Source organism: Saimiri boliviensis, chromosome 5 (genome assembly GCF_048565385.1).
Source record: "Saimiri boliviensis isolate mSaiBol1 chromosome 5, mSaiBol1.pri, whole genome shotgun sequence".
Classification (NCBI taxonomy): domain Eukaryota; kingdom Metazoa; phylum Chordata; class Mammalia; order Primates; family Cebidae; genus Saimiri; species Saimiri boliviensis.
In genome coordinates this window covers 102505738-102529759 of record NC_133453.1, presented here as the reverse complement: position 1 = coordinate 102529759, position 24022 = coordinate 102505738, and the positions used below count along the sequence as shown (strand labels likewise).

General features: G+C 36.5%; 1 protein-coding gene across 1 annotated transcript in view; it reads right to left on the bottom strand.

The window, feature by feature from the left end:
• The window catches only part of DARS1 (aspartyl-tRNA synthetase 1), an 82609-nt gene that overhangs the window by 57836 nt on the left and 751 nt on the right, over nucleotides 1-24022 (bottom strand). Inside the window, exons 2-4 of the mRNA XM_003922004.4 lie at nucleotides 22574-22631; nucleotides 18062-18154; nucleotides 564-666 (exon numbers count right to left, since the gene is read on the bottom strand). Coding sequence (XP_003922053.1) covers nucleotides 564-666; nucleotides 18062-18154; nucleotides 22574-22631 — 254 coding nt within the window. The remainder of the gene's footprint in view (nucleotides 1-563; nucleotides 667-18061; nucleotides 18155-22573; nucleotides 22632-24022) is intronic.

Below are 24022 nucleotides of genomic sequence, written 5' to 3'. Positions count from 1 at the left end.
TACAGGGAAACTCTGGGCCAGACAGCCCAGACTTGTACAGGAGGAAAAAGCAAGTTTTACCTTTTTTCTCCTAAACCCTTTTGGTGTCAAAGCTGAAAGTTTTAACATATTTGTTTTACTTCTTTCTGGAGGAAACCATTTGCCAAAATATATTCTTTTGTTTTATATACTTTTATTTTTCAGTTAGAAAACTTGTTGCTCAATATGCAAATCTCAAACTGGGGGAGGGAGGGAAGGAGGAAATGAAGCCCAACAAACACAACAAAATAAAGTTGCTCTGCTATGTTAAAGCTGCCAGGCTTTTTGTTACTCCACTTGAAAGTAAATGTGACTTGTCTGTAGAGAGTGCTGCTTCAGCAGTTCCAAATGAATTTCAAGCCTGTGCTCCATATTTTCTCTTTTGTAAGTTTAATGTATTCAGCAACACTGAACTGACAATTTAAATAACTACATTTTTAAACAAACGAAGCATTGATGTTAATATATGAAAATGGTCCAAACCCCTGGGAGTCTTGGTTCCCACCATTGTTTATTCTGACAACAGGATATAATTGCTTACTTACTTGGCAGCAAATTTAACCATCTGCTTGCTTGCATGGTCTCCCACTGCCACAAGAGCCTGGACATTAAACTGCTGCTGACGTAGGACTAAGAAGCACTGTTTCCCTGAAAAAATGGCAGAAAGAGCACAAGTGTATTAAGGACATGCAATTTCAGGTTTTACAAAGAAGGAAAATGCTCTCTATTGTAAAACTGGGCCAAAATTTATCATATTCATCAGGCACACACACACATGTGTACCCTTATCCATTTGGCTCCCACAGCCAAAATACTCATACTCAATTGACACAACCCTTAAAGCAACTCAAGTTCCTACAATGAGTTACAAGAAATGCTTTTAACTTGTTTATTATAAGAACACATGCAAATAACCAGTTTCAAAAAAACTTCTATATTAAGAAAATTATTTTGTCATTGCATTGATTCATTAAACAAATTTCAAGTAACTTGAGATCACTTTCAACATTCACTCAACAGAATATTCTACATGCAAAGGTATTGCACTACCATGGAAGTTTCAATAATGCAACCACAAAAGTGCTAATACAGTGCTTAAAAAGAATGATGCAAACATTCTACGGGGGTGGTCCATCTACAGTTTCTTCCTACCAAAGTGCATTCTAAAGAGCATTTAGATTGATGGGCTAGTGCCTTCCATGTTCTACGTTCTTCATTTTTCCTTTATCATCTTCCAAGTCCTTCATATTTTATAGTAGTCTCGTATTTTTTTTTCACTCCAAATAACTTACATTGCCTATAAAAGATCATTCCCTTTAAGCCCTACAACCAGTTTTATTTTTACGTATCCTGGGCCTCTTGATTCCTCCTCCTTTTATCAAGAACTGTCTGTCATTCCTTACTCTTAACCTTTTGAAAAACATTATTCATAATGTATTTCAGTTATTATGTATCCTGGTGACATCCCCTTTCCTTCAAAGCAGATCCTTCTTAATTCTCCGATCAAATTCTGGGAAAATTACTTCCTCATAAAAATGGGGTTAATCTCTCCAAGACCACTTTTCACATCAGATTGTCTTGTAAAACATCACAAGAGGATTTTGTTTTTTAAACTGAGCATTATCTTTTACATTTAGAATGGGCCTTAATTTAAAAAAAGAAAAAGGAAAGCAAAAATGCAAGCAGACTTACACTTACTACTTTCAACATAGAGTATTTTGAAATGCAAATCAGGTAGCAATCACAACTTTAAAAAGGTTGCAAACAAAGTGTCAACACAGACATAATCTATTGACTTTGGAGTCATATATGATTGGCAGGTTTTTAACCACTAAAAAACACTCTAATTTTCCCTTTTCCTTTGGAGGATGATCCAGTCACAAAGCAAAATCCTAAAAAGTAAAGTTGTATTAACTAAACAAATTCAAAGGAATACTGGATGGACAAAGGTTACTACCACAGAGAAACTTGCAGATGAATAAAAATAACATTTCCCTAGGAACTACTATTGAAACCACAGCCACATATTACTCCACTTAGAAAATAATGTTACTGTGAAATGGACGGTAATGTGCACACAACAGTGCTAGGCTAAGCCATAATGTAGTCAGAGCATATTAGCTACTCTAATAGTACAGACAGAAGCAGCATCGGCCTAGCTGCCTCACAAAGCTGTCCAGTGATGAATTTCAGTGCTACACAAAGACCCTGGACAAAGCATGGAGAACTCGAAAGGACATACAAAGGGTGAGCACAGGAAAAGTCTATAGGTCAGCACTAGGGGGTAACAATTAGTGTAAGTGTCTGGGAGAAAAGAGTAAAGGCTTTGAAACCAAAAGGCCTGGTATCATATCCTACTACTTCCTATGAAGGGACCTGTGGGAAAATTATTAAACCACTTTATATCTGTTCTTCATCTGTAAAATGGAGACGGTAATAGTCATGGGGTTTTCTCCCATATTTTATAGTATGTTTAAAGTTGAGACACAGCCTAACTCATGTTAACTATTAACAACTTTTATTTTTTTGAGATGGAGTTTCACTCTTGTCGTCCAGACTGGAGTGCAATGGCGTGATCTCGACTTACTGTAACCTCTGCCTCCCGGGTTCAAGCTATTCTCCTGCCTCAGCTTCCTGCATAGCTGGGATTATATGTGCATGCCACCAGGCCTGGCTAATTTTTGTATTTTTGGTACAGATGGGGGTTTCACCATGTTGGCCTGGTTGGTCTCGAACTTCTGACCTCAGGTGATCCACAGCCTCCCGAAGTGCTGGGATTACAGGCGTGAGCCATTACGCCTAGCCTACTAATGACTATTACTGGTTACACCACTACCACTGACTACTCTTTGCACAATTGACTATCATTCCTATTTCACAGCAGAATGACTATATACAAAAACTATGCAGGGTGTTGGGAACACAAACGTAAATATTTGTTAGAAAATCACGATAGACTTTACATAAGGAAAAAGTGATAAAACCATATATAACATGTAATCCCAATTTTGTTAGTATAATTAAGTATATTAAGATTGATCATATAGAGGAAAAAACTCATCAAAATGTGGCTACCAATGAATGGCGAAATTACAGGAAATTATTCTGTCCCTGTATTTTTCTATATTTTCTGAACTTTCTACAATAAATATGCACTATTTTTCTTTTTTTGAGATGGAGTTTCACTCTGTTGCCAGACTGGAGTGCAGTGGCATGATCTTGGCTAACTGCAATCTCCAACTACCTGGTTCAAGCGATTCTCCTGCCTCAGCCTCCAGAGTAGCTGGGATTACAGACATGCGCCACCACACCAGCTAATTTTTGTATGTTTAGTAGAGACTGCATTTCATCCATTGGGCAGGATGGTCTCAATCTCCTGGCCTTATGATCTGCCTGCCTCGGCCTCCCAAAGTGCTGGGATTACAAGTGTGAGCCACCCCCACCCAGCCCATAAGCACTATTTTTCTAATCAGAATAAATTTTTTTAAGAGAACTATACACCAGAGGTAGGTACGGAAGAAAGGTAAGGTCTGAAAGGAAATTTTGGCCAAATTCAAAAGTAAACACAAGCAATAAGGAGAACCTGGGAAGTTCTAGGTGGCTAAACAAAGGAGTATAAATGCACCTCTTAAGATTTGCATGCCTGCTAGAGAAAAGAAATGAAGTAAATGGTTGTAAGTAAAGTGAAGGCCAGGCGCGGTGGCTCACACCTGTAATCCCAGCACTTTGGGAGATCGAGGTGAGCAGATCACTTGAGGTCAGGAGTTCGAGACCAGACTGGCCAACATGGTGAAACCCTATCTCTACTAAAAATACAAAAATTAGCCAGGTGTGTTGGCGGGTACCTGTCATCCCAAGTACTTGGGAGGCTGAGGCAGGAGAATCACTTGAACTCAGGACGCAGAGGTTGCAGTGAGCCGAGATCGTGCCACTGCACTCAACTGGGTAATAGAGCAAGACTCCATCTCAAAAAAAAAAAAAAAGTGAAGAATGTTCTTATGAGATGTAATTGTAAAAATTAATTTTTTCTTATTAAAAAAAGGCAACAGATGGGGGAAGAAGGCAATAAAGTAGTGAGACCAGTCTATGAGCATATTATTTTATAAAAACCTATACGGTATGTAAAAGTATGCCAGTACAAAAATAACCAGATCAATGGAACGTAAGAAAAACCTAAAATAGACCCTATTAGATAAAGGAGATTCTAATTCTGAACAATTCAGGAGATTACAAAATTTTTAAAAAACCCAATAAATACAAAAACCGAGTAAAAAATGGAACTGAATATTAAACTATACCATGGAAGGAAGGAAAACTTTCTAAGTTTAAGAATGAAAGAACATCTATATACAAAAATAAAGGAACAATAACACTGAGAAAAAATATGTGCTGAATGGCATATAATCTATATAAGTTAATATTTTAATATATAAGGATCTTAAAGATTTATGAGAAAAGAACATTGAGATCCCAATAATGGGCAATAGACCAAAACAGATAATCTGAAGGAAAAAGAAGAAAACTATAGCAAGTAAATACAGTATAAGGAAAAAACAATGTTATGGTAATGAAAGTAATGCAAGTTGAAGCAAACAACGACATTATTTACCTCTCAAATAAGCAAAGATTAAAAAAATACAAAATATAAAATACAATATTAATTACTCAATGCTTGGGAGAATTAAAACCGTAAAACTGTTCCTTTGTAACTTGCTGAAGGCAGGATAAACCTGTATAATGCTTCTGAAGAAAAATTTGGCAATGAGCATTAAAAGGCTTAAAAATGTTATCTTTGACTCAACAAATACATTTCTTAGAATGTATGTTAAGGAAATTGAAACAGAACTACTTATGACTAATGCTATGGTCCCCAAGTTTTCTATGTTCAAAGCACTTTCAAATACAAGAACCTTGATGGTCCACTTACATGAATTTTTAAAGGACTCAAACAAACAAAAAATCAGTACCGGCTTCCAGGTAAACTGAACTGTCCACTCAGACTACTTCTCTATAAAGTACTCTTGAGACCAAGTTCTTGTCATGTATTAGGAAACAAAATTGTTCTTTCTTTGGCTCTGGTTGGTGACACACTGTGCTGCATGATTAGCTAAGTCCAACATTTTACAAGGCACTACCTTCCGCACGCTGAGAGATAAATAGGAGCCGTGTGTACATGATCCCTTTTGTACAAATTTAAAAAACAGCAATATGGTCATGTCTGTAAAAAGTTCTCCTTCAAAAGTTAGTATGTGAGCTTCAGAGGGCAGATTAATCAACTGCTAAATATTATTCATCTTTCTTCTTAGAATTTTTCCAACACAAAAAACAGTTTATAGAAAACAAAGTCAGTGTTCAAAACAGCTGAATGACCTATCTTTTGATATTTGATTTGTTTTTGTTTTGTTTTCTTGAGACAGAGTCTTGCTCTATTGCCCAGGCTGGAGAGTAATGGCACAATCTCAGCTCACTGCAACTTCCACTCCTGGCTTCAAGTGATTCTCCTGCCTCAGACTCCTGGGTATCTGGGATTACAAGCACGTACCACCATACCTAACTAATTTTTGTATTTTTAGTAGAGATGAGGTTTTGCCTTGTTGGCCAGAATGGTTTCAAACTCCTGACCTCAAGTGATTCATGTGCCTCAGCCTCCCAAAGTGTTGGGATCACAGGCCTGGTCTATCTTTCGATATTTTAAATTTTAGTTCTTAACACTTAAAACTTTGTGTTGCATTTTGATTAAGTTTTTAGAAGAAGCAGTTTATTTCTTAAATTTATATGGATGTACTCTTTTAGAAAAACATAAAGTTAGAAATTTTTTATCGTGTAATCTTTATTTCTGAGCTAAAGAACAAACACGTAGGTAGTTAGGACAGAAAGTTTATTCTCAGCTCCATTATGGTGAGTGAAGTGGGCCTTCATGGGAGAACCAGGTTATCAAAGATGTAAGGCAACCCTACGTTTTCATCTCTTCCTGCTGACTTTAAGCTTGCTAAGCCCTCTAGATTCATTATTTAGATAATGTACCTTAACTTTCTAATACCCAACATTAACATTTTCCTTCATCATTTGTATTAATCAACTAGGGTTTAAAACAACAAAGACCTAAACATTCTAAAGCATTTTCCATTTATTATTTCCCCTGAAATATTCTTGCACAGATATAAGTTGACATTATTTTGGAAGTATACGTAAGTTTTTAGGAAGAATAGTGTCGAAAGAATTATTTTGTGCCAGTGCCTTCCACATGGTATGTGTAAAATCTGAAAGGAACAACAGACACTCCCATTACTCTTTCAATAAGTAGACTTAAGCTCATATGCTTCCATGCTTGAAAGAAACTAATTTAAGCATATCATTAAGGTAAGACATTTCTCCTTGCTCCTATTTAAAACACTCCACTTTAGCGTTGTTACATATAAACCTACTATAAAAAATCTGATTTTCATTTAAAACAATGTCTGAAACACTGCCCTTAAGGAAAAAATATACAGGCTTTTTTTTTTTTTTTTTTTTTTTTAATATGAAGAGACTCTTATTTTTGCATTACAGGATTCTAATTGTCATACTTTTGACAGTATGATTTTGACACTTCCATTTCCTTATTCACAGTTTCAGAGCTTTGCTCTACTGGAAATTGCCACTATGGGTTGTTCCTTCAAGCCCAGCTTTAATATGTTACTACTCCTGGGGTTAACGCACACAAATGATCCCAAGTGAGTTACACCACTGTACTCCAGCCTGGGCGACAGAGCGAGACTACGTCTCAAAAAAATAAATGAAGAGAATAAACATTGGCAGAAATAAAAAACACTGACAATCATTACTGACAAGTGTCTCCGTACATTTTCTGTTGCTTATAACAGAATATCTGAAATTGGGTAATTTATAAGAAAACAAAATTTATTTTTTAAAGTTCTGGAAGGTGGCAAGTCCAAAGTTGAGGGGACACAACTTCTAAGTACCTTTTTGCTGAGAAGCTGAGTATGCTAGTTTAGTCTCTCCTTCTCTTACAAAACCACTAATGCCACTCCTGTGATAACCCATTCATGGGGGTAGAGCCCTCAAGACCCAATCACCTCTTAAAGGCGTCACCTTTCAACAATGGCACTCTGGGGATTAAGCTTTTTTTTTTTTTTGGAGACAGAGTCTCACTCTGTCGCCCAAGCTAGAGTGCAGTGGTGTGATCTTGGCTCACTGCAACCTTTGCCTCCCGGGTTCAAGTGATTCACGCCTCAGCCTCCTGGGTAGCTAGGACTACAGATGAGCATCACAATGCCCAGCTATTTTTTGTATTTTTAGTAGAGACAGGGTTCACCATATTGGCCAGGCTGTTCTTGAACTCCTGGGTTCAAGTGATCTGCCTGTCTCAGCCTCTCAAGGTGATGGGATTACAGGTGTGAGCCACCATGCCTGACTGGGATTAAGTTTCAATATGAGTTTTGCAAGGGACAAACAATGAAACCATGGCAGCAAGGATGTGGAGAAAGTGGTACTGTGACATACTTGTGGGAGTATAATTGAGTACAACCTCTTGGGAGGATAATCTGGTATTAGAAATTTTAAAAATGCATATACATGCCCTTAACCCAGCAATTTCATTTCTAGATACCCATCTTGGAGAAATACTACCTCATGAAGATCTATAACAAGTATCATGGAAGCGTTTCCAAGAAACACTATTAATTATTTTAAAAAGTTGAAAAATAATATGTAAAGTATAACAAGACATACTAAACATACACACACCCAAAATAAAACAAACTCTGTGTGTGTGCATACATGCATTACAAAGATCTAGAAAGACACTGAACAAATTAAGAATGAATAATAAAGAAAAAGAATAAATAGAAAAGGTTGGGGCAGAGGATAGGTAGTATAAAAGAAAAAAGGGAATATCATTTCTATATTCTTTTAAAGATTCATGTGAAAGTATTAATGTATTACTTGACTAACTTACATAAATATTATAACTTAAAAAAAGAATAAAATTTTCCAGTTAAAAATGAAAACCAGATTATAGATGCAAAATTCTGCAAAAGTAAATAAGTTAAACTAGCACTATACTGAACAAAAAAACACCCGCACTTTTGCCAAATTGAATTTATTCAAAGAATCTAAAAATGCTTCAATGTTATAAAATACATTATTGTAAATCACTACAATTACAAAAAATTGATTGTTATTTATAGCAGTTATGTTCTATAAAGTTGCCACAATACTGAACTAGAGCATACTGAATCATTGCTTCTGAGGAAAATTTAGGGTTAGGTTCCTTCACATTTTTGGCCACGATAATTTTGCCAACTGATTAATAGATAACCTTCTTTTGTGTGTGTTTCTGTTTAAAGATACCTTAATATATATTGTTGAGTCATTAACACTTAACTCATGGCCAAGGGCACTGTAACTCATGCCTAAACAAAGCGTATCTAAACACAAGTAGTTTCTCCTTAAGGGACAGCACAGTCTTCTTGTGCTTATGGACACTCGACACATTTCAGAAGCATACTTAGGGGCCATTTTAAAATGCAAAAATGCAAGCTGGGCTCAGTGGTGCATGACTATAGTTCCAGCTACTTGGGGGGCTGAGGCATGAGGACTGCATGAGGCCAAGAGTTGGAGGCTGCAGTGCACTACAATCACACCTGTGAATAACCACTATACTCTAGCCTGAGCAACACAGTGAGACCATGCCTAAAAAAACAAAAGAGCTCATTAAGCATCTTCTTGGACCACAACGGACTAACACTACAAATCAATAATGAGAAATGCTAGAAACTATATAAATACATGGAAATTAAAGAATATGCTCTGGGATGACCAGTGGGGTCAATGAAGAAATTAAAGGAATAAAAAAGTTTCTTGAAACAAAATAATACAAACAACATGCCAAAGCATATGTGATATAGTGAAGGCGGTACTAAGAGGAAAATTTATAGCTGTAAGTATCTACCTAAAAAAAAGAAAAAAGAAAAACATCAAATAACCTAATGATGTCTCTTAAAGAACTAGGAAAGCAAGTATGGAAAGCAAGTATAAACCAAACCCAAAATTAGTAGAATAATAAAGATCATGGCAGAAATAAATGAGTTTGAAATGAAGGAAATAATATAAAAGATCAATGAAACAAAAAGTTGGTTTTTAAAAAAGATAAATGAAACTGACAAGCTTTTAGCCAGACTAAGGAAAAAAAGACCCAGATAAATAAAATCAGAGATGAAAAAGGAGACATTACAACCAATACCATAGAAATTCAAAAGATTAGTGGCTAATATCAGCAACTATATGCCAATAAGTTGGAAAATCTAGAAGAAATGGACACATTTCTGGACACATACAACCTACAAAGATTGAACCACAAAGAAATCCAAAACCTGAGCAGACCAGTAACAAGTAACAAGATTAAAGCTGTAATAAAATGTCTCCCAATAAAGAAAAGCCCAGGACATGATGGCTTTACTGCTGAATTCTACTAAATATTTAAAGGACTCACACCAACCCTACTCAAACTGTCCCAAAAAATAGAGGAGGAGAAAATACTTCCAAACTCATTCTAAGAGGTCAGTATTACCCTCGCACCAAAGACACATCAAAAAAGAAAACTACAGACCTGTATCTCTGATGAATACTGATGCAAAAGTCCTCAACAAAACACTAGCGAACCAAATTCAACAATACATTAAAAAGATAATTTATTATGACCAAGTGGGATTTATCTTAGGAATGCAAGGACGTTCAACATATACAAATCAATCAATCAAATACATCATATCAACAGAATGAAGGACAAAAACTATATGATCATTTCCAATTGATGCTGAAAAAGCAGTTGATAAAGTTCAAACTCCCAAAAACGGGATATAGAAGGAATATATCTTAACATAATAAAAGTAATATATGACAGACACACAGCTAGTATTGTACTGAATGGGGAAAAACTAAAATCCTTTCCTCTTAGATCTGGAACACGACAAGTATGCTCACTTTCACTTTCCTATGTTATTCAACATAGGACTAGAAATTTTAGCTAGAGCAATCAGATAAGAGAAAGAAATAAAAGGCATCCAAATTGGAAAGGAAGAAGTCAAATTATCCTTTTTTGTGGATGATATGATCTCATATTTGGAAAAATTCCAGCAAAATCTATCAGAACTGATAAATTCAGTAACCAGTAAAGTTGCAAGATACAAAATCAACATATAAACATCAGTAGCATTTCTATATGCCAACAGTGAACAAAGTGAAAAAGAAATCAAAAAAGTAATCACATTTACAATAACCACAAATAAAATTAAATACCTAGGAATTAACTTAACCAAAGAAGTGGAAGATCTCTGAAAACTATAGAACACTATTGAAAGAAACTGAAGAGGACATACAAAAAATGGAAAGATATTCCATGTTCATGGATTAGAAGAAGCAATATTGTTAAAATGTCTATATTACTCAAAGTAATCTACATTTTTTTTTTTTTTGAAATGGAGTTTCGCTCTTGTTACCCAGGCTGGAGTGAAATGGCACGATCTCGGCTCACCGCAACCTCCGCTTCCTGGGTTCAGGCAATTCTCCTGCTTCAGCCTCCTGAGTAGCTGGGATTATAGGCATGCGCCACCATGCCCAGCTAATTTTTTGTATTTCTAGTAGAGATGGGGTTTTACCGTGTTGACCAGGATGGTCTCCATCTCTTGACCTCGTGATCCACCCACCTCGGCCTCCCAAAGTGCTGAGATTACAGGCTTGAGCCACCGTGCCCGGCCAATAATCTACATATTTAATGCAATCCCTATCAAAATGCCAATGACATTCTCCACAGAAATAGAAAAAAAAAAAAAAATCCTAAAATTTATATGGAATCACAAAAGACCCAGAATAGCCAAAGCTATGTTGAGCAAAAAGAACAAAACTGGAGGAATCACACTACTTAACTTCAAATTACGCTACAGAGCTATAGTAACCAAAACAACATGGTACCGGAATAAAAATAGACACATAGACCAATGGAACAGAACAGAGAATCCAGAAACGGATCCATACATCTATAGTAAACTCGTTTTTGACAAAGGTGCCAAGAATATACATTGGGGAAAAGACAGTCTCTTCAATAAATGGTGCTGGGAAAACTGGATATCCATTTATAAAAGACTGAAACTTGATCCCATCTCTCATCTCTCACCATATATAAAAATCAAATCACAATGAATTGACAACTTAAATCTAAGGCTTCAAACTATGGCACTACTACAAGAAAACATTGGGGAAACTCTCTGCGACACTGACGTGGGCAAAAATTTCTTGAGTAATACCCCACAAGCACAGGCAATCAAAGTAAAAATGGACAAATGAGATCACATCAAGTTAAAAATCTTCTGCACAGTAAAGGTAACAATCAACAAAGCAAAGAGACAACCCACATAATGGGAGAAAGTATTTATAAACTATCCATCTGACAAGGTATTTCTAACCAGAATATATAAGGAGTTAAACCAACTCTACAGGAAAAAAAATCTGGTAATACAATTTTAAAATGGGCAAAAGATTTAAATAGACATTTCTCAAAAGAAGACATACAAATGGCAAACAGGCATAAGAAAAAGTGCTCCTCATCACTGATCTTCAGAGGAATGCAGATCAAAACTGCAATGAGGCATCATCTCACTCCAGTAAGGCCTATATCAAAAAGTCAAACAAATAACAAATGCTGGTGAGGATGTAGAGGAAAGAGAACCCTTGTACATTGTTGGTGGGAATGTAAATTAGTGCAATCACTATGTAGAACAGTTTGGAGGTTCCTCAAAAAACTAAAAAGCGCTACCACATAATCCAGCAATCCCACTGGTGGGTATATACAAAAAGAAGGGAAACCAGTATATCAAACTGATATACTGAGAGGTACCTGCACTCTCATGTTTACTGCAGCCTGTTCACAATAGCCAAGATTTGGCAGCTACCTAAGTATACATCAACAGATGCATGGATAAAGAAAATGTGGTACATATACACAATGGAGTACTGTTCAGCCATAAAAAAGAATGAGATCCTGTCATCTGCAGCAACATGGATGGAACTGGAGGTTGTATTAAGTGAAATAAGCCAGGCACAGAAAGACAAAAATAGCATTTTTTCACTTATTTGTGGTATCTAAAAATCAAAACAATTGAACTCATGGAGACAGACGACAGAAAGTTACCAGAGGCTGGGAAGTGTAATAGGGGTTGAAGATGGGGAGTCATGGAGATATTAATAGGTACCAAAAACAGCAGAAGAGGGGGACTATAGCCAATAATAATTGTACATCTAAAAATAACTAAAATAATGGCTGGGTGTAATGGCTCACGCCTGTAATCCTAACACTTTGGGAGGCTGAGGTGGGTGCACCACTTGAGCTCACGAGTTTGAGACCAGCCTGGGCAACATGGCCAAACCCCGTCTTTACCAAAAAAAAAAAAAAAAAAAATTAGCTGGGTGTGGTGATGTGCCTGTAGTACCAGCTACTCAGGAGGCTGTGAGAGGATGGCTTGAGCCCAGGAGGCAGAGCTGCACTGAGTTGAGATTGCACAGCTGCACTCCAGCCTGGGTCACAGAGCCAGACCTTGTCTCGAAAAATAAATGAAATTTAAACAATAAAAATGACTAAAAGGATATAACTGGATTGTATATAACACGAAGAATAAATGCTTGAGGGGATGAATACCCAATTTTCCATGATGTGATTATATTACACATTGCATGCCTGTTTCAAAATATCTCAGGTACCCCAGCAATACATACACTTATATAACCACAAAAAAATTTTTAAAGTCTCTTTTTAAAAGGCAGAAATGTGGCATTAAATAGACTGTGAAAAGGACACTTGTTTACAGTATAAGAGCTGAAACAAGAAGGTAGAGCCTTACAGTGTTTGACTTTAATTGGGAATGTCTGTACTGGATGATGTAAATATTCTGCCACTCTGCAAATGTACAGGTCTTGCATGACGGAGAATGACCACAAAGTACTGTAAGCATTCATGTTGGGGTTATAAATACACTTTAACCAGTAGACGAATTTGCAAATATGCAATCCAAGAATAATGAGGATCAACTACATTAAATTTTTTTTAATTATACAGAAAATTTCCAATTAACGCAAAAGCAGAGTGAATAGTATAATGAACCGCTCTACATAAACATTACATAACACAATTATATTTTGAAGGGAAGAAATGCTAGAAAAAGGGCTGATAAAATTCAACACCTTCTCTTGCCAAACAGAAAACCTGGATGAGAAAAAGAACTACTTTTAATCTACTTTTTAAATTTTGCCATTTATTTCCTAATGACATTTTATGTAGAACCCTTAAGTCAAAATAACTCATTTAGAACTTGAATTTCTGCTCTTTCAAAAATTCATTGTGTGACTTCCTGAAGTACTAGAGAAGCTACTAGCATTGCAAAAACAAACGACTAGAAATGAGACACAAACATTTGAAAGAAAAGGACACAGTAATCATTTGTAATGCCTCTCTTCCCCTAAAAAAACTGAAACGCAAACAGACTTGGAGAAAAGTATTTGTTTTGCACAATAAAAATACAAACAGAGCAAAAACAATACACAAAAGAAGTTCAAAATAGTTAACATACCAGAAAAAGAAGTTTAATCTAACCAATGAGTGAAACACAAATTAAAGCAACAATGGATAAACCTGAACTTTACACAAATGGAAAAATATACATATGAATAATACAGCCATACTATGAAATACTATGAAGCCATTTTTTAAAAATGATGTAGCAGGACTATACATACAGACATGAAAAGATGTCCAAAAGAAAAAGTGTAGGTTATAAAATAATACAGAGTATTATAAACATTTTAGTTCAAACACACATATACACACACATGCAACCTCCAGCTTCCCCATAAAAACAAATCTGAGGCTGTACTCCAGCTTGGGTGACAGAGCAAGATCCTGACTCAAAAAAGTCTCCATCTCTACTAAAAATACAAAAATTAACTGGATGTGGTGGCAAGTGCCTGTAATCCCAGCTACTTGGGAGGCTGAGGCACAAAAATCGCTTCAAACCAGGAGGCAGAGGTTGCAATGAGCTAACATCGCCTCACTGCATTCCAGCCGCAGTGACGTGAAACTGTCTCAAACAAACCAAAATCCCACAAATCTGTAAAGAAGGATTACAGTCAGTTTTCCACTTTATCCGTTATTTAATTCTATAATGATCGAGTATTTCATGAAAAATGGTTATTTTTATAATCCAGAACAAAATTTTCTATTTTCAAATAAAAAATATTGCAAAACATCATGTAGCGCTACATAAAACACTGGCATAGAGTATGAACTCATTTTTGTAAAAGAAAGTGTCAATTTTTGTTTAAAGCAATTTCTATCATTTTAAGCTTCTACAGTGTCTTTTTATTCCCCTGGGAGTGGAACAACAAGTGAATTACATTTTCTGCTTTACTCTTTAGTTTTTGTGCTGTTTGAGTTTTAAAATATTGCCTGTGCATTCGTTTTCAATTAAAAGGAAAAAGGTTATTTCTATTTAGTCGCTCCAAAATTCCAGCTACCCATACTTATTTTTTGAGACAGAATAACAGATAGTTAATACACAAATAAAAAGTGCTGTAAAATTCCTAAATTAAAAGCTCTTAAGAAGGTTTTAAAGCTTTCAGTCTGTTCATAAAATTGACATTCATAAACTCTCCCTATCCGTCCACCATTAGCACACATCATCAATAAAGTCCTTACACCTGCAATTTGTTTCAGGTTTTGATGCAAGAGGCACTATCAATGAAGAGACTACAACAATTTTTCATAAATGGAAAAAATACCCACTAGCAGATGGTATAGGAAGAACATTCTCAAATCCGAAAATCTGCAATGTTTTGAAATCCCCAACTTTTTGAGTGCCGACATGACCCTCAAAAAAAAAAAAAAAAAAAAAAAAAAAAAAGCTCATTGGAGCATTTTGGATTTCAGAATTGGGATGCTCAGCCAGTAATGCAAATATTCCAAAATCCAAAAAAATAATAATAATCCCAAATCAAAAACACTTCTAGTCTCAAGTATTCTGGATAAGGGATACTCAACCTGTATACTTTTTCACTTATGTGATGCTTCATATTTACGTGCTGCCCATTAGAGTGAGCTACTGGACAAGTATAAGATCCAGAAGACAGGCCGAGCGTGGTGGCTCAAGCCTGTAATCCCAGCACTTTGGGAGGCCGAGGCGGGGTGGATCACGAGGTCGAGAGATCGAGACCATCCTGGTCAACATGGTGAAACGCCGTCTCTACTAAAAATACAAAAAATTAGCTGGGCATGGTGGCACGTGCCTGTAATCTCAGCTACTCAGGAGGCTGAGGCAGGAGAATTGCCTGAACCCAGGAGGCGGAGGTTGCGGTGAGCTGAGATTGCGCCATTGCACTCCAGCCTGGGTAACAAGAGCGAAACTCCGTCTCAAAAAAAAAAAAAAAAAAAAGACCCAGAAGACAATGCTCTACATGTGTATAAAACACCTATTTTATTCATCTGTTATTCGGTAGGGTTATTATGTGTTGTATACCAAACAAAGCAAGAAAATAAGCAGTAGTATCTTCAGAGCTGACAACTAAGAAATAAGATACATAAAACACTAAAATGGAAGGCGAGTAACTGTCATGTTCATTAACATGACTCAATTATCAAAGGCTTACACTGCATCAAGCATAGAGCTAAATACTTTATAAATATTACTATATAACATCTTATAAGCTAGGTATTAATATACACTTATTTTAAGAGAAGACACTGAGGATTGGAAAGGTTATGCAATTTGCCTAGAGTAATAGATTGTAAGCACAAATCCAGGATTCAAACACAGATCTGTCTTACTCAAAAGGTCTTATTCATAACCACTGGGAGTATCACTCATGTGTTTTAAATGTTGAGAAGAGATATAGCTTACTTGTAGCACACATTCTATCTTTTAATTTGCTAAATTACTATGTTTAAGAAACAAAGTGCCCAATTTGGATGGAACAAAGGCTCCCAGTTTAACGGGAGAAAGATGAGTAAATGAAGGACTATAATACAATGTGACTGACTATTGGCAGAATAAATGGCCCAACCTTTCAAGAAGGCAAATCAATATTATTCGAAAATTTAAAACTCCATCAGTACTCTTCTCCAAGTCCATCAGTATTCATCTGTTTAGGGGAAGCATACTGAAAAAATAGACAAACTCTTAACAATGGTGGCCCTGAGAATGAAATGTATGTATAAAGTGCTGGAACTTTAAAAATAATGGGCATGTATTAATTCTACAATAAAAAATATAAAACACAATTAAGAAATGCTATATTCACTGGGCACAGTGGCTTGCACCTGCAATCCCAGTACTTTGGAAGGCTGAGGTGGGAGGGCCACCTGAGGTCAGGAGTTCAAGACTAGCCTGGCCAACATGGTAAAACCCTGTCTCTACTAAAACTACAGAAACCCGGCATGGTTGGCACATGCCTGTAATCCCAGCTACTTGGGAGGCTAAGACAGGAGAATCGCTTGAACCCAGGATGCAGAGGTTGCAGTGAGCCAAGATTGTGCCACAGCACTCTAGCCTGAGTGACAGAGCAAGACTCCATCTCACACACACACAAAAAAAAAAAGAAAGAAAAGAAACACTATATTATGGTACATATTAAATACTACAGAAGCAAAGTAGAATTTTAAAAATAATGGGCATGTATTAATTCTACAATAAAAAATATTATAAAACACAATGCTATATCATGGGGCATATTAAATACCAGAGAAGCAAAGAACTCTGCTAAAGAGACAGGTATCTTTCAAAGCTGCTGGCTTCTGTTTGTATCCACCAATTACTATGAGACTTTGGGTAAGTAGCTTCATTCTGAACCTATTTCCTCATTTATAAAGTGGAATAGGAATGCTTGTTCTCAGCTGGGCGCTGTGACTCATGCCTGTAATCCCAACACTTTGGGAGGCCGAGGTGGGAGGATCACTTGAGGTCAGGAGTATGAGACCAGCCTGGTCAACATAGTAAAACCTCGTCTCTACTAAAAAAAGTACCCAAAATTAGCCAGATGGAGTAGCGGGTATCTATAATCCCAGCTACTCAAGAGGCTGAGAGAGGAGAATTACTTGAACCTGGGAGGCGGAGGTTGTAGTGAGCGAAATTGTGCCACCAAACTCCAGCCTGGGCAACAAAAGCAAAACCTCTGGAAAGAAAAAAAAAAAGGAATGCTTGTTCTGCCTACTTCACAAACTTGCAGGGATGAGCAAATGTGAAAAAGTGTGAAAGTATAAAGTTATAAACTAATGTGTCAACTGATATTTTTAGACAATTCTGAACACTACAATAGATCAATTTTCTATAAGAAACAGGGGCCTGTCTAAATGATCCTAATGTTTCTCCTCTATTGTTAAGGCTAAATTTTTAGCATCGTCCAAAAAAACTTTCTACAATGAGTATATTCTGTATTTGTGCTATGTGTCCAAAATCGGAGCTGCTAGCCACATGTGGTCATTAAGCTCTTGAAATACCGCTAGTGTGATGGAGTTACCGAATTTAAAAGTAAATAGCTGCATGTTGTCAGTGGTTACTGTACTGAATTGCCCCGTCTTATCTTTTGTCCACTTCTCTCCTCATCTAGATAATTACAAATATAAAAATATTAACAAATTAAAGTTTCTCAAAAACACTCTTCACTTAAATAATTAAAACTTTACTCTTGGTTTTTTCCTTTTTTTTTTTCCCTTAGCTACTCCTTCTCCAGCTGAAAATAATTAAACTTTAGAGCAATGCTAGAAAAGCAGCTTGAAGTCTTAGATTTCATCAGAGTCTTTAGGGTCAAATTATTTGTAAGGATGTCTTATAAGAACCTAAAATTGATTAACCATGGGTTAATACTTTACAGTGACTTTTAAAAATGAAAACAGTTACATGCTTTTTTTTTTTTTTTAAAGATTTACTTTGGTCTGTGAGGAACATGTAAGACAAAAAATTCAGAGACTTTAACACAAGAGCTTCAATAATTAAATCAATCCTACCTTTAGCTCTGGTTGTATGAACTCTTGCACGCACCCAAACAACTTCATCAGCTTTTTGTACTGTCAAGTCTCTAATCCGAACCAAAACTTGCTCTGCAATAATAGTAAACAATTTTTATACAGTAAAAGAATTTTTAAATTCAGAATTTACAAAAAGATCATAATTATTTCTGATAGCTAGCATAAGTACTTGGAACCATCTTGAATAATTCTCAGTCTTTGACAACAATGTCCTCTCTATCATGTTCCATATGCAATTTGCCTCAAGTTCTGTGAATTGTGCTTTCTAAACATATTTCTAAAATCCGTTCAATTCTCTACCATCTTTACTGCCACCATACCAAACCAAGCTATTATCTCCTACCTAAACTACAGCAATAGTTCCTAACTGCAATCCCTGTGTCCCCTTGTAATTCAATCTCCTTTGAAGTCAGAGAGTTTCAAAATGCAAATCTGAATACTTCAATGACTCATAAAACCAAACATAGCCTATCCTGCCTAGGATATGGAACTTTTGCTTGCCTGCTCTGGTACATAAGTCAACTAGTCTCTGCCAAGTCTGGAGAATCACAGTATCTTATTCCCCAGGACACAGTGACTCTGAGTTAATCAAAATCTTTCTCTGGGACTAAATATACAGATGCTGGGAATGAAGCTCTCTTTTCTGGGATTGCTGCTACATGTTTGCAGGATTCGAGAAGGAAGCCTATATCTTAAAGGAAACAGAGCCTAAAGATGGAGAGAGAAAGGCCTGTAGATGCTTCCTGAGCCCCAAGATCCAATCATGCTTGATGTCATCTCATACATTTTCCTATGAAGCCTTTTGGCTATAAGCAAGCCCTAACTATTATGTTCCTAATACTAAACAAAATACTACATTCATCTAGAGTTCCCTAAACAGGAAAACAGCTATAGAACAACTACTATGTAAAGATGCATATATGATGCAACATTCAACAATCATTTTTGCTACTCTTCTAAATTCAATTATTTGATTAGAGAAAAAAATTTAAGTATTAGTTAAATACAATAATAGACATGACATTACAGTATCAAGAATACCTTGAGACATATAATAAAGTCAAATTATAAATACTGTATGTCCTACCTAATTTGTCTAAATGTATTCATAATTTGCCTATTAAAGAAAAGATGCAGCTGCAGAGAGAATCTGATTTACAGGAGAATAAATACCATGGTTCTCATAGCCAAAAGCAAAGAGAATAAAGAGGAATTTTAAAGCCACTGGCATCATAAGAGGATTTCTGGAAAACACTGCCAACAGACTTTATGTGTTAAGCCAAATTCCAAGTCTGCTGTGTAAACTCAGGCAAAAGAGAGCGTGAAACAGGAAAGACAGGCAAATTGGTAGAAGATTTTAAAATGCAGATTTGGAAAATGCCAAGGCTGAAAAGCAATGGCTAACTAAGCAATCAAAACTCAAAACCACGCTGCCATGTGTGTACCTATGCAACAATCTTGCATGTTCTCCACATGTACCCCAAAACCTAAAATGTAAAAACAAACAAACAAACCTCAAAACCAAACAAAACAGAAAAGCATAAATCTAACAGATGTGATAATTGGGATAATTTTAGAAGCACTTGGAAAAGAAAAAGGGTATTGGCTCTTCTTTCCTCTGGTGGCACAATTAATTAGCATAGGGTTCTCAACCTTTAATACACCTGAACATACTTGAAGCCCATGCCATTCTCTCACCAGTATGATTGGCTAATAGGCAACCAGCAGTGGTAGTAGGATTTCAGTTTGAAAACTGTACTTTTAAGAGTCATGGGCATTAGATGGATTAATGTGGAGAAACGGAAGCAGATGAGAAAGGAAACCACCTTAAGCAAAGTATTGGGATTTTTGCAGAAGTAAAACCAAAGGTAGAATTTTGTTAAATTACTATAACCATATTACATACATAGGTTATCTTGCTCTCTAGGTGGGGAAAATTTTTTTTTTTTTTTTTTTTGAGACAGAGTTTCCCTCTTGTTACCCAGGCTGGAGTGCAATAGTGCGATCTCGGCTCACCGCAACCTCCGCCTCCTGGGTTCAGGCAATTCTCCTGCCTCAGCCTCCTGAGTAGCTGGGATTACAGGCATGCACCACCATGCCCAGCTATTTTTTTATATTTTTAGTAGAGACGGGGTTTCACCATGTTGACCAAGGTGGCCTCGATCTCTTGACCTCGTGATCCACCCGCCTCGGCCTCCCAAAGTGCTGGGATTACAGGCGTGAGCCACCGCGCCCGGCTAGGTGGGGAAAATTGTAAGTGAAGAAGACAATAGTTTATGGATTTGCCAGCCAAAGAGGAACAGCAATTATGTTAATAGCTGCTTTGGGCCTATGTTAAAGACCGAAACTCCAGTTACAACTCAAGGAAGCACAGTTGAGAGACACCTAACCTGAAAACAAAGTCTCAAGCGTCATCTCCTGCTTGCCCTGGCAGGGGAATATCATCCCCTACACTCTGCTATTCATAGTCTATTTTATGTAGGTTGAGCATTCCTAACCCGAGATGCTCCCAAATCCAAAACTTTTTGAGTGCTGACATGATGTTCAAAGGAAATGTTCATTGGAGGATTTTGCATTTTCAGATTAGGGATGCTCAAGTGGTAAACAAAATCAAATATTCCAAAATTCCCCCTCCCCCAAAAATTAATAAATAAAGTCCAAAACACTTTTGTAATCTCAAACATTTTGGATAAGGGATACTCAACCTATACTCAATTATTTTATTTCACCTTTAAGTTTTGGAAATGATTTATTTTTAGCAAACAATTTTGGTCTTTTTTTTTTTTTTTGGTTTTTTCTTCAGCCTGGGCAGCAGACAGGGTCTTACTCTGCTGCCCAGGCTGAAGTCCAGTGGTGTGATCATGGCTCACTGCAGCCTTGACCTCTCAGGCTCAAGAGATTCTCCCACATCAGCCTCCTGAGTAGCTGAGACAAGAGATGTGTGCCACCATGCCTAGCTAATTTTTTTATTTTCCGTAGAGATGGGGTCTCACTATGTGTCCCAGGCTAGTTTCAAACTCCTGGGCTCAAGTGGTCCTCCCACCTCAGCCTCTCAATTTTGGTCTTTTACTGTATACTTTTTCAACAAGGTTGGGAAAAGTGATTTTGTAACCATGTGGTTAATCAAATATAACAATAAAATTAACCTAGAGGTGTTTTATTTCCCAAGCATACTATTCATAGGAAGTAGAGCTTCCATTGGGTAAAAATGTAAAGGTCTGCAATTACTGCAGCAAAGAGTGAGAGACATAATCTGAAGTGTCTACAAACAGGAAAAAGACTGTCAAATAGTTGAGTAAGATAAATCTGTTGAAACTACATACATAAAATAGAAGTAAAAGAAAAGCAAACATTTACAAATAAAAAATCGACAGGTCTGAGAGAAACAGCATGAGTCAGGTCAATTTCAAAGTAATATAGAGCTGGAAGCGGTGGCTCACACTGTAATCCTAGCACTTTGGGAGACCAAGGTTGGTGGATTGCCTGAGCTCAGGAGTTAGAGACCAACCTGGGAAACATGGTGAAACCCCATCTCTACTAAAACACAAAAAATCAGCCAAGTGTGGCAGTGTGCACCTGTAGTCCCAGCTGCTCAGGAAGCTGAGGCAGGAGAATTGCTTGAATCCAGCAGGTAGAGGTTGCAGTGAGCCAAGATGATACCACTGCACTCCAGTCTGGGAGACAGAGTGAGCCTCTATCTCCAAAAAAAAAGAAAGAAAAAAGAAAGAAAGAAAGATAAAGATGCCAACACACACTAACAAAAAAGAGTGGTTATGAGAAAAGACAGACTGGGGTCTAAGAATAATACTTTCATTCCCAGACACTCATGCTAAGAAGGAGCAGGGGTGGAGACTTTAAAACTCAAACGATAGTACTGCCAAAAGAGCAGAGAAGATAGAAAGACCCATGGACACTAGGATCAGATGGCCTTCTGTTCTAATCCCCAGTCTGGCAGATTCTGTGTAAGTCAAGTTTCTTATCTTTCAATTTTGGTTCCTCAGTTTTTAAGGATACTGTAGAGAATAAGTGAGAATATAAATGTTTGGGAAGAGTCAAGTAGAATAGGAATAAATAATAGCTGAAAACAGAGAAGTAAAGTTGTAGGGGTTGGGGGAAGTAAAAGAGATAGCTTTATTAAAGCATGCAAAAAGGCAACATGTGATGAAGGCAATTATTATTAACCACTCTCTATCTCCTAGACAGCAGTTAAATCTTACCTAATCATTTAGGAATATCTAAAAAATAGAATATACCACTTAAAACATACCATTTAACCTACAATACTTACAACTTTTTTTTCTTTTCTAGAGTCAGAACCCTAAACTGACCATGTTTACACAGGGTTATGACATCTACTTAAATTATTTACATCATTTAAGCGTTTCAGAATTATGCCTTCAGAGTTATGCCAACCTTACTTAAAACTTCATGAAGAGCTTTGCTGGAATTAGAAAGCAACAAAGCTTTATTTATTGCCACATAGCTACTAACCTGGTTTTTCTTGTGATTGTATCATTGAAGATATTCCATATCTCTCTTTAGCATAATCCTACAAAAAATATTTTGCATCATGACTTTTAATGTAAATACTAAGAGCACAATAAACACAAATAATAGAATACAAAAATGAATTTAACCTTCAGGATCATTTTATTAATTCAGAAAGTCAGTAGTTTCATAAAGTGGAAATCTGTCATTCATTTACATATGTACTCTACAGAAAACAGAAAAGCACTCAGTTTCTGGTTAGTTTGTTTTGAAAATCACCACTCCTAGATGGATTTACCATACTTAATAGCACTCTCAGATAAAATTTACACATATGTACAACACATCTTAACTACCTTCTTCAAAAAGATGAAACTACTTCAAAGCAGGGACATAAATTCCCTCTGTGAAGGGAGTAGGATGAAGTACCACAGTTTTATTAACTTCCTATTACAGGAAGAAATGTTCAAAGAGAACCAGCGTTTTGGGTAAGCTTTCTGAGCACCAGATGTCCACAGTTTTTAGAAACTGGAGATGCTGGGTATAAGCTAACTACAACTTTCCTTTTGTAAAACATCATCAAAAAATTCACCAGCTTCCTGTTTCTAAAAACCAACTTCAGGATACCAGGTTACAGAGGTCTAACACTGACAATATAATAATGTCAAATTTCTTGTTACTGATTAGAGTTAGGAACAGGAAACAGGAGACCTAGAATCTAGTCTGGTAACAAAACATTAAATAGATAAGTGGCCTTTATTTCAATCTTACTTTGCCTCTAAAATAATCTCTTAAGATTATCCCAGCTATAAAATGACTTAACTCTGCCACAGTGTTTACCTTATATCTAGACCTATACTATTTGTAAGGGTACACTCATAGTTTATGTAATTAAGAATACACAAAAATAATTGCCCTAGATTTTTACAAGGTAACTTAAGATCTGTAGGAAACAATTATGTTTCTGTCACTTGACAGCTACCTGTTGGAATCCTTAGATCTGGAAGATGCTGGATTTTGTGTTTACACCAAAATAAACCAGACATGTTTAAGTTGCTTACTGAACAATTTAAAGAAAAAGATAACCACCCCCTCCCAACCAGAGTAGAGAGATACAGTCACACAATGAAGCCTGAGGGTAGCAGCAGATTAAATTGTGTGAAGACAAAAAAGTTGCCATCCATTCAAATCAGTACTATTAATATTTCGGTGACTCTCATTAAGTATTCTGAGATGACCTATTTCTCATGTTGCTTACCACAAATTCAGAATTCCTCATAGAAAAATTAGGAGCAAGGCAGAAATTAAGGCTTAACACTACTACAGCATACATAACTTGTAGGATGGTTTCAAACTTTGATTTCTGAAAAGCACCGAAGGATCACTGGGTGTTATGAATTATCCATGTGATTTGGGGTCACTTCACCTCGAATACACTCTCAGCAACTCCTG